General features: G+C 39.9%; 1 protein-coding gene across 1 annotated transcript; it reads right to left on the bottom strand.

Annotated features, from left to right (window-relative positions):
* On the bottom strand, positions 1–5,981 carry LOC133883559 (V-type proton ATPase subunit B 1-like). Its single transcript, XM_062322911.1, has 15 exons — positions 5,824–5,981; positions 5,355–5,422; positions 4,416–4,471; positions 4,203–4,301; positions 3,975–4,034; positions 3,408–3,519; positions 3,045–3,250; positions 2,711–2,839; positions 2,373–2,510; positions 1,676–1,826; positions 1,165–1,247; positions 886–933; positions 748–801; positions 576–659; positions 1–489 (listed from the first exon to the last, which is right to left on the bottom strand). The coding sequence occupies exons 2-15, from the start codon at positions 5,410–5,412 to the stop codon at positions 304–306; spliced, it is 1,464 nt and encodes a 487-aa protein (XP_062178895.1). The 5' UTR covers positions 5,413–5,422; positions 5,824–5,981; the 3' UTR covers positions 1–303.
* Between the last annotated feature and the right edge of the window lie 5,335 nt (positions 5,982–11,316).

The following is an 11,316-nucleotide window of genomic DNA, read 5'->3' as shown; positions in this document are numbered from 1 at the left end:
TTCAGTAGCGGTTCACCGCAGTTTATTGCCCCTTCTTTATTCATTCACAAATGTAGATACAACCAGTGCATTCGAGCATCTTGGCCTAGAATGCTCTTGCTAATAGTTCTGGCATGTGAAACAAATTAAGAACTCAAAGTGTATGATTTAAACGATACATGACACAATATTACAAAAGTCGTTGACCAAGTCATCTAAGAATAGGACCTGACTATAGATAAATACAGCAAAAATGCCAAAAGTCCAAACTGTTCAATTTATTCAAAGCTGCACTTGCCAAAACATTCGAATTCTGAACAGCGATTAGTGGGCAGCATCTCTGCTGTAGTACTGGTCCAAGGTCTTTGCAGGGATACGGTGGAGAAGTTCACGAGGGAAAATGCGAAGCAATGTCCATGCTAGGTCGAGCGACTGGAAGATGTTTCGCGTGTCATATGCTCCTTGTGTCACAAACTTCCTCTCAAACTTGTCGAGGAACTCTAAATAAAGCTGTGAAAGAGATAAAGAAGAGGGCGTTAGGTTATGGACTCCTAACGAAAGCACCGGCCCATGATATATTTTCACTAGCAACAGACCAGATCCTCAGAAGAGAGTGCCTCCTCTCCAACAACTGCCTTCATGGCCTGGACATCCTTTCCAATTGCATAGTTTGCATAGAGCTGAACAGAAAACAGTGAATGCCAGTTCCTCTCTAAGTACACATCATAGCTTGAAGAAAAATCTAATATATGGCCTCAAAATAGGTACCTGATTAGACACATCGGAATGGTCCCGACGCGTCATACCCTCACCAATGGCACTCTGCAAGAATTATTGGGTAATTCTTAAAAGTAATCTTCAAAATATGTACTTACAGCATCTAACAATTACAAAATCTGATATTACCTTCATCAAACGAGAGAGAGATGGCAGTACATTGATAGGTGGGTATATCTGAAGGCAATATAATGCATCACATCAACATGGAGAAAATATTTAAGGTTGAGATAAAAAAGAAACATCACTTTTTATTTCTTGAGACACATCAATATATAAAACCAATAGCAAACGCTAAACTTTTCAATAAAAAAATAGCAAATGGTGAACGTGAGTTATAACTCATAGCGGAGCTGCCTGTTATGAAGTTCTTTTCTTTTATAACTAAAAAGAAACATGCAAAAGCACCTGTCTGTTATGGAGCTGCCTGTCGATATATATCTGTCCCTCGGTAATGTATCCCGTAAGATCAGGAGTTGGATGTGTGATATCTGTTTAGCAGGGGGAAAAGCACAATATTAGACTCAGTATCTTTATGTTAAATAGCCAACAAAATGAAACACATGGTAAAGATTAATGTAAATGCAATGCAAGCAAATATATGCTTAAGAATGGTCCACTGGGTAGGACAACATGACCCAACACAAGTACACTGCGCAGCTGGCTCACGGACCAATAGAAACATAAGTGCTGAATATTCATGCTAAACTACACAATTGCACCACATTTTGTCCAACAGATGTCCACCTCGTTGGCATTAAAATGGTAAGACACAACATGCTTGGTATTCATTGCATACTGAGGAAAGAAGATTAGAAACATCAAGTTTCCATAATGTTCTTTAGATAAGTTTAATGAACTAATATTAATGAGGCATTGTAACAAATAGATTTACAGAGCAAATGATTTCAGTACTTACCATCATTAGGCATTGTTAGAATGGGTATTTGGGTAATGGAACCTGTTCTTCCTTCAATACGACCAGCGCGCTCATATATGGTCGCCAGATCAGTATACATATATCCAGGATAACCACGCCTACCTGGCACCTCTTCTCGGGCTGCTGATACCTAAATATAGGAAGAATTCCCATGTAGTATTATTATATATTTATATATCATTAAAGTTACAACATGTCAGCAACTTACCATTTCATTAGTTAAGTACAAAAGTTATACAAGAGTATACAAAAATATTTGTCTCAAGAAAAGTAAATACATAAAATAGATGCAAGACTACCAAGTTAAAACTTTTCTAAATTGCCATTTCATGAAAAAACTACAAAATACCATCAGAAGCTAACAGAAACATCAATGTATATTTGCAAGCATTGTGGCACTAACAGAACATGTAATCATGTATGTTTTTAGGTATAGTTCATTCCAATAGGAAATGCCACAATCACATGGATCATAGATGATACATTGTAATGAGCTGTAAGGCTACCTGATTCATAAATCGTTGAATTAAAATAATCCTTTTGGTCATCAATAAAACATCGCAGCACGAAGTATTTCTAGTAAAGAGCTCATGATGGGCAAATATATTTCCAATTGGTCGTAAAACAAATATGAACTCAGAATATAGGAGACAATACAATATATCAAACTCAATACCTCACGAAGTGCATCTGCATATGAGCTCATATCTGTCAAGATGACAAGTACATGTTTCCCACATTCGTATGCCAAATATTCTGCTGTAGTTAGTGCAATTCGAGGGGTGATAATACGTTCAATGGTAGGATCATTTGCCTGTAGAACAAACCGGAGCAGGGTGTTAAAAATATTCTTTGCTAGGTATTAACTAGGTCAAATTTAAAATATCATTGGCTTGACATTAAGTAGGTCCAGTTTTGCATAAAAAACGTCTAAAACCATATAAAATTAATTATTGCGATACTAGCAGAAAATAGAATGATAAATGAATCTTTATCACAAGAGACTGTAAGTACCAGATTCAGAAAAAGGGTGACCCGCTCCATTGAACCATTTTCTTCAAAATCGCGTTTGAAGAATTGGGCTGTTTCCATATTCACTCCCATAGCAGCAAACACAATAGCAAAGTTGTCATCTTCACCACCCTGGAGGTTAAAGAAATCAGAGCAAGCAATTCAGCTACGATTGAACAGGTAAAGCATCACATTATGCACCATATGGGTCTTTACCTCACGAAAAATAGTAAATAAGTGTCAGGAATTATGCCATCATATGGGTTATGGGTTGGGTAGGTGTGGTGCGTGTTGTTTTTTTTTTGGGGGGGGGGGGGAGGGGGTGTTGATGGTCTACCTCTGCATGTTTGCTTTTCTCCAAGCGGTTGACAAGACCAGCCTGACGGCAAATTTGAGCAGCAATTTCATTATGAGGGAGCCCAGCAGCAGAAAAGAGGGGAATCTTTTGCCCTCGAGCAATGGAGTTCATGACATCAATGGTGGATATCCCTGTTTGGATCATCTCCTCTGGATAGGTTCTCTCACTGGGGTTAATAGAACTTCCTGGATAAACATCAGAGTACATGATTACCAGAAATGAAAGATGAGGGTTTAACACCATCCATACTTCTAAAACCTATGTGTCCCCTCCATGAACATGCATCATGCCATGAGATTCTTAGGTAATATCGACAGTGTGCTTGTGTCAGAAATAGCTTACCAGAGATATCCAAGTAGGCCTCAGGCAATATCGGGGGGCCATTGTCAATAGGTTTTCCAGAACCATTAAAAATGCGCCCAAGCATATCAAGTGAGACAGGAGTTTTCAAAACCTGTAAGATAAAAGCAGTGTAGCATGCACAATTTAACAAGGCAGCATCTTCTCAATATATACGCAAACAAGGAGAAGGAAAGTAATTTCAATATCAATTTCAATTTTAATCTGGAAGTTTCTTTTCCTTTTTTAAACGAGCAGTAGCTCCGTTTCAATTCTTGCTAGAAGAGGAATACAACACCAAGTACACCAAACAGTCTGGAAGTTTCATCTTGCTCACATTATTCTTCCGACAGTATGCAATTATCATTCCTTAATCATCATGACTTAAGAGATCTTAACATTGAAACTACATGCACTTTTCAAGACTCTTATGAGCTACATCCCCAAAGTGAAATCATTTCTCACACTAACACTATCTAGTTCAAAGAGATTGGCCAATTAGAGAATGCTTTATTGTTATGTAACTTGCAAATAAAGTGATAAGGGATGTGTGGATAAGAGGCAAGGTACCTCGCCTGTGAACTGCACAGTAGTATATTTGATGTCTATTCCTGAAGTGCCTTCAAAGACCTGAAGAATAAAGCAGTTCAGTACCAAACATAGATAACACAATTTAATGTTTACTGGAAAATGGACCTAACCTATTGCAAAATATAAACCGAATCGAAAAATGTTACTTAAAAACAATCAAGATCAAGTGATTTTTTGCCATAAAAAATACTAGAAAAATGAAGTAACCTGCACAACAGCTTTTTCACCGTCAACTTCCAGAACTTGACCACGCCGAGTGGTACCATCTCCGAGTCTGATGTTTACAATTTCCTGATACTTTGGACCCTAAAGACAGTTACATGGAGAAAGGAATAGTGAGTATCAGAGGCTATCAGGCTAAGCTGTACAAAATTTGTGGGGCAATACTAACAGCTGCAAGTTGGAGAAAAATGTACAGACCTTTACTTTATCCAATATAACCAGAGGTCCCGCCACGCCAGAGACAGTCCTGTACTCTGCATAAGTAGATATGTACTAGTGAGCATCATCTTAGTTAGTCTGAAAAGAATGCTCTTCAAACAGCATGTAAAAAGAATGACAACTGGGCGGATGAGCTCTTATTAAGGAAGAAAATAGAATTTCAACACGTCATATTTACTTTCAAAGAATAAGTTATCCTACACCTAACAGAAAAAAGGAGCTGCAATATGTGTGGTAATACATGACCAGAAAAGTTTTTAATCCATACAAGTCAATAAAATAATCTCACTTGGCAATGATGAGCAGAGACCCATATGTATGTGACAAAACAACTGGTATTTCATGAAATTTGTACTTTTAAATGTGGCATGAATTAAATTTCCTCAAAAATCAATATAAGCAAATAAATGAATATTTGAGCACCACCTAGCAAGAGTTCCGGAGTTAAGGACTTGAAATGATGTTAAATAATTCAAACTGCAAGGTCATCCAATTGTTTACAATGAACTCACATTACGGATGTGTACTTCAACAAAAGCTCTATGAGACTGTGATTGTGAGTTTTGTACTATTAGAACAACCTACAATGTTAAATAGGAATAAAAAATTCAATGCACTGGTGGCGCATACCAAGCTACCATGATATCCTAAGACTAGGATCCATTATCTAGTAGCTTAAGGTCACTTGCGTAAATGGTGCTTGTGTTCTCAAAGCTTCAAACATATTTCTTTTCCAGCACAGCAGAAAAGTCCTCGCCTACAAACATAAGCTGCCATGCTAGTGCCAAAGTTACAGTGCAGATGCGATGTGACTAAGCATCACAGCAACTGCAGAGCGCACAAAACAGTGGTACAAAGAGTCAAAGACACACTCTAAAAGCTCGGATCTCGCTGCTCGTGCTGTAAGATGAGACTCACCCATGCCGATCTCCAGGGTTCCCTCCTCCATGTCGGCACCGTCCTTCACCATACCCATGTTGAACAACCTGCAGGGAGAGAACAGCATCAACCACGCAATCAGAATCGAGAATCAAACTGATCCGTGTCGCCCCAACCACAAAATCTTCGGAAATTAAACCGAGATTAATGCTCCCTACGCTCAGCAGCAAACAACCCCGCGACAAATTGGACAGGTAGAAGCATCCATCCATCCATCCCTCCCAGAAAGTAACTGGGTTTCAGGGCTCGGGAAAAAAAGATAAACAGAACAAAGCGAGCGATCCGCAAGCAAGCTACGGCATCCCGGGGGGGTGGGGGGATCGGCCAGCTACGGCTACGGATGGATCTCCACCCCACGTCAGTGCCGTCCCGGGGGGGGGGTGGTGAGGGGGACGGCGACGGGAGGAGGAAGGGAAGAGTGGCGCAGCCGCAGCGTAATGGAAGGTACCTGGATCTGGATCGCGGCGCGGTTGGGGAAGGAACGTGCGAGACGGCGACGAGGTGGCAGATCGGATAGGCGACGACGGACACGGCTGGGACCTCAGAGGAGAGGAGGGGTGGGGAGGAGACGAGCAATTGATACAGGAAATTATAATAGAGGAGGCCGTTTTGCGTGTTTGCCCTGGACGAATACGAGATTTTTGTGAGAGATCCCAGCCTGAATTTGCTAGTCATTCAGGGGCTGATTGGTTTTTGGCCCCACAGGCTAAGCTAAAATTTTAGCTATTAAAATAATATTTGGTTTGAGGTCAAGCCAAAATTTTACTGAATTTTGGCGGATGATTTGACCATCCGAAATTTGCTTAGAAACGCTATAGAAAATTTTTGATCGGCTAAATTCTTTCGAGACATGATCAAATTTTAATATCAAACCAAATGAAAACCAAATTTTCAAGTCATAGTTAAAACTTAGTTTGGCTCCCTTTGGCCCTTAACCAAACAACCCGCCATATGGATTCGGTTTGGATAAAAGTAAAAAAAATCATGTAGCACAGTGTGAAATTATCTTTTGTTAGTATAAAGCAAAAATTCCATGTCAAGTAGCAAGCACTCTCTCGGGTCATTTTTAATTTTTCACAGTTTTTATATGCAACTTTGACCATTATTTTCTATTAAAATATAATTATAATATATAATAAAAAAATATTATATTGTAAAAGTATTTTTAAGAAAAATCTACACGTGTGATTTTTATGTTTCCAAACTAAATATTATAAAAGTTATTTACAATTAAAGTTTTAAAATTTTAATCAGATCTTAGTTAAAATGATAAGTATTTACTACCGAAGGGAGTATCTAATAACCAAAAGTTTGCCACCATGTATATCATTGAAATTTGAAAATACCAAGTTGAATTTTCTTATGGCTTGTGTATTGTTTGGTTTACAGCATTACCTTCCCTATGATAACTACGGCCTTGAAAAACTAAAAAAACTATGGCCTTTAAGAAGAGAATTTTCGATCGGTTAAATACGAGAGATGCTTTGTCACATGGCTTTGGAATCTAGGCATGGATAGGTGCGGAGCTATATGTAGATCTATTTTAATTTAACTTAATCAATTTACTAGTTATTTTGACTAAATAAAATGATTAGTTAGTTTATTAAGTTGTACTGGATCTATGAATATTAATTAGTGCTCCATGTCCATCCCTAAATCTAGGAGGGATAAATTTGACACAATGTGATGGTAGATGTAGAAGTAATTAAGATAAGGAGGAGATGATAATAGGAGCACTTTCTATGGCTGTTACGTGTAACCGTGAGGATACTCTTTTTTTTCCAGAAAATAAAAAAAGTTGTTTATGGATGCATGAAATGCTAAGTTGTTGTAGAAAAACTACATATGCACCTTCGTTATGAAGCAATCCTCCCTTTTCCGCAGAAGGCCTTTTCTCCATAGAAATACCCTTTCAAGCCTTGAAGTGGACAATCAAAACCAACTTTCTCTTAAGCAAAAATCAAAACCAAATCTTGGGTTCATTTTTAGTTGAATGTGAAATTTATTAATAAGTTGATTGAGACACTTTCTTTTGTGGGGGTGGGGGTAGGGGTGGGGGGAGGGAAGCTGATTGAGACATCACCTCGACGTGATTATTGGGACCATTGTCGTCTCACTTATCTGTTCGTCCTCGCTCATGAGTATTTAGGTTCAATTTGAGCATAGTAAGAGGAATATGAATAAGTTTGTTACTAATTGAAATAGATAAGCTCGTTGTTTTCATGCATTAGGAGGTTCTTTCCGTACCTGTTGCAAGCGGAAAACGGTTCGCGTATATATGTACCTGCCTGCCTCGAAAGGCAAATGATGCATTTATAAATGGTCTTTTCCTTCTTTTTTTTAATTTTTTGCTGAGCACACGTGGAGCATGGAAAAATCCTATGATCTTACGTGTGTGTAATATATTATAATAATTATATGGTTAGGTGTAGCTACACTTATGTTTGATATGAAACTTTGTTCGTTTTTTTAAAAAAAACAATGTACATTATGTTAAAGATATGTGTTGAGGGTTAGTTTCTGATAATAATTTCAGATGTATTAGTTAATAGATGTGTGAACAACGTTTGCGGTGTGCATATGTTTGTGATGAACTCAAGAACACATGTGTTATTCAGGTTCAGGCATTCCGAATGATAACAACTCTATATCATATGTATTTTGTTATCGGTGTTTGTGAACTGATTACAGATGGGTCCATTCTTTAATACTAGACTGGTTCTCCTCCTTATATACAAGAGAAGTAGAACTTACAAATGAGCCCAAAAGCAATTGACCCCTCTCCTCTAAACCTTCCACCCTTAGACTATTATAATGAGCGGCGTATGTGCCTCTTTTGCCCCGATGAAGCTGTCGAGTCTATCCCATCTGTTGGTCCGCCCTCTCTCATTATTGGTCTCGCACACGCACCTGTGAAGCAGCCTAACACGCCTGCACGACCATCCCATAGCATTTAATGCTACGAGACGAAGCATGGCACCTCTGCGCCGGCCACGACCTGTCTGCTGGGGAGGAGTGCCTAAGGAAGGAAAAAAACACTTAAGTGAAAAGCATTTAATGAGAATGGACTAGTTTGGTGAGTACCTATTTCGCGACCAGTGAAGGTTGGTCGTGGAATCTTCTTATGTGTTAAGGATCCTAGTCGCAAATGCGCGAATTGGTCACGCGGTGGGACTCTAGTTCCGGAAAAAATCTTATATCAACTGGTATTGGCTGGTGAGTGCCCTCAGAATGAGGACCCACTATTCTATACACCGACAATATGTACGTTGCAAAAAAAACATGTAATAATATATGATAATCTTTACTTATCTGATGACAGAAATCTGTCAAATTTCTGATCTTAGGATCTGCAAGGAGATTCGTGCTCCAGCCATCGTCTCTGCGTGAACTTTGGCGATGTCTTCTTCTCCTGAGACAGTGAGATTAGGGTTAGGGTTAGGGTTAGGGTTAGGGTTTAGGGCTGTGGGGGTTAGGACTTGTGGCTGCCGGTTTAAAGGGAGGCCTGGGGAGGCTATCGGCTCGGTGGTGGCCAGAACGACGAGGCGGCGGGGGCACTGCCCGCTACGGTGGTGGGAGACGGTCAGTTGGCCTGTGGTGGTAGCGAGAGGCATCGTGATTGAAGAGGTTAGAATCGACAGCGGTCGTGTGTGGCGGCTTCGACAACGATGACGCCACCGAAGCCGGGGGGGTGGTGGCGGTGACAGGGGAGCTCGAAGAAGAAGAGCATGACACAGAGCCTGTTGGGATGAAGGACGACATGAGGAGGGGGAAGGAGCGCTGGAGGGCTGCACCAGTGCCAAAGAGGGTGACGACGAGGCGAAGGGCGATGGCGTGAGGGGCAGATGGTGACGGGGTCAGGAGAGGGACGACAGTGACAGGGTGCTGAATGGGGTGGAAAGGATCAGGGTTAGGAAACTTATATGAAGCCGAGACTAATCGTGACGGCCGATCTAGATCCAAGAATCCATAATTCGACAATTTTTTTCGTTTTAAACCTGTCAACAGATAAATAGGCACTCCGATAATATATTCATATGTGTACTTTATGTAAACACGATAAATATTTTTTTTCACATTTTATTGCAGGTTTACATATTATGACATCCTGTACATATACAAACTTTTGAGGATTCTTTTAAATGCATATATCAAACATGTGTGTAACTTAAAGAATTTGTATTGTGGCGTGTATTGTAACATCGATCTTTTTTAAATAATATTGGCGGGTAAACAAAATATGTTTGATCTATTATTACCTAGGGCATAGTTGAGCTAAAATCTGTTAGGAGAGGAGATTGAGATGATAGGCATGACTGTTAGATGTTAAGATGTTCAAGTACTCCCCCGTTTAGAGATAGCTAGCTGTCTTTTGTTCCTGTGGCATCACAACAAAATACGTCTATTCAGAACATCTACGGTTTGATTATTGTGGATTTTCTATCTCTTTCTCCGACTCTTAATGAAGTTGAATAACATCTAGTAGAGGTAAGCATGATCTAATATAGTATACTTATTTCATGCCAACCTGCATATATAAACTATTTGAAGAATTATTTGTAATAGTAATAATTAAAATGCCATGGTAAAACAATTTGGGCTACACGTGATCTAATTAAGGCTTCAATATAATACCAAATCACACTTAATTAGCTACCTTTGATCTTCAGATTTAACCACAGTTTGCATTTACCTTACAAAAAAATGTTTCCGTTTGTTTGCGTGATACAGGCCTTGAATTGGGACCAGCGGCTGACGCTTCTGCCGGTGCCACGTGTATGGTGAGACCGGTTGCTGGTATCGGACCACGTGGACAGCTGGTGCGGGCCATCAGGCATGAGTGGGACCGGATCCGGAGAGAATAAAAAGGAAGGGACAAAACTGGAAGAGACAAATAGTAGAACCATAATTCATGACAGCAATCCCAATTAGAGGTTAACCTCTAGGATGACAACTGGCCGACATCCATCCTGGGTGACATGTGTCCGCACGCCGAGCTCCTGCATCCTGCCGCTGCCGAGCACTTGTGAGCAACACGTGGCGACGGGCTTGGCTTCCTCGCACGCGTCATCCTACTCACGGTCGAATGCCGTCGTCGTTGCCACCGAGCATAAGCAATGGACGGCGAAATGAGATGGCGAGTGCCGTCAGCTAAGATGAGTTTTTGGAGATATGAGCCTTAGCCCTATGTGGCTGAGCAGCTCTATTTTGAGCTGCCTTAATGGCCCACTTCCTACAAGACCTCAGATTGCAAGCCTAGCAAGTTCCTAAGCCCAAATATAGTTTGAGCTGAATTTGCTCTATGACTTATATTTAGCTAATCCAGTTATTATTTATAGACTCTGTTTATCTTGAGGTGAATTTATTTTAGAGCATTTCTCTATGCTCTTGCTCTTGGGACAGTCTCTAAAGCTGCTTTTAGTGCTAGATCAGTGTTGCCTGAACCTGTTCTATGGGTAGACGACATGCTTGAGTTTCTATTTTTATATGGTGTCTGCTGATTTTTTTGAAACCTCTGGTTAATGGAAAATTTATTATCTTAAAAATATTTTTAGACTACTTGGTGGTACCATTTTCAGATAGTATAGTGTTTCATCAATTAGTTTTCTGAATTTTGTTGCCAAAATTAAATTTTTGCGGCTTTCCAAATAGAGGAAAAGATGGTTTTACAGAAACATTGCCATGTGAGAGAAAACAGGCAAGAATATAATCAGACCTTCAGATGAATGAAATAATGTGCTCTATAATCCATTTAGCAATCGTAGTTCTGAGTTTGGTACCATCGTTTTCCCATGGAAGAACGCGACACAACACAGCGTGACAACCACGAACTAGCTTTGAGTACTGTAGCAACTTGCGACGGCTTCTTTCCGTAGAAGATAAAACGTTGCCTGTCTCGTAGACCATCAAGTACTCAATGGCAATCACCTAATGGCCTAGG

The sequence above is a fragment of the Phragmites australis genome, chromosome 10 (assembly GCF_958298935.1).
Source record: "Phragmites australis chromosome 10, lpPhrAust1.1, whole genome shotgun sequence".
NCBI classification, from domain to species: domain Eukaryota; kingdom Viridiplantae; phylum Streptophyta; class Magnoliopsida; order Poales; family Poaceae; genus Phragmites; species Phragmites australis.
The sequence above is the reverse complement of the archived record's forward strand: the minus strand, read 5'-3'. Positions and strand labels throughout refer to the sequence as shown.

Coding starts and splice junctions, on each gene's coding strand:
- LOC133883559 (XM_062322911.1), bottom strand. CDS start 5,412: ATGGGTATGGTGAAGGACGGTGCCGACATGGAGGAGGGAACCCTGGAG. Junction 802..885: donor CTCTCTCTCGTTTGATGAAG/GTAATATCAGAT, acceptor TAATTCTTGCAG/AGTGCCATTGGTGAGGGTAT. Junction 660..747: donor ATTCCGATGTGTCTAATCAG/GTACCTATTTTG, acceptor TTTTCTGTTCAG/CTCTATGCAAACTATGCAAT.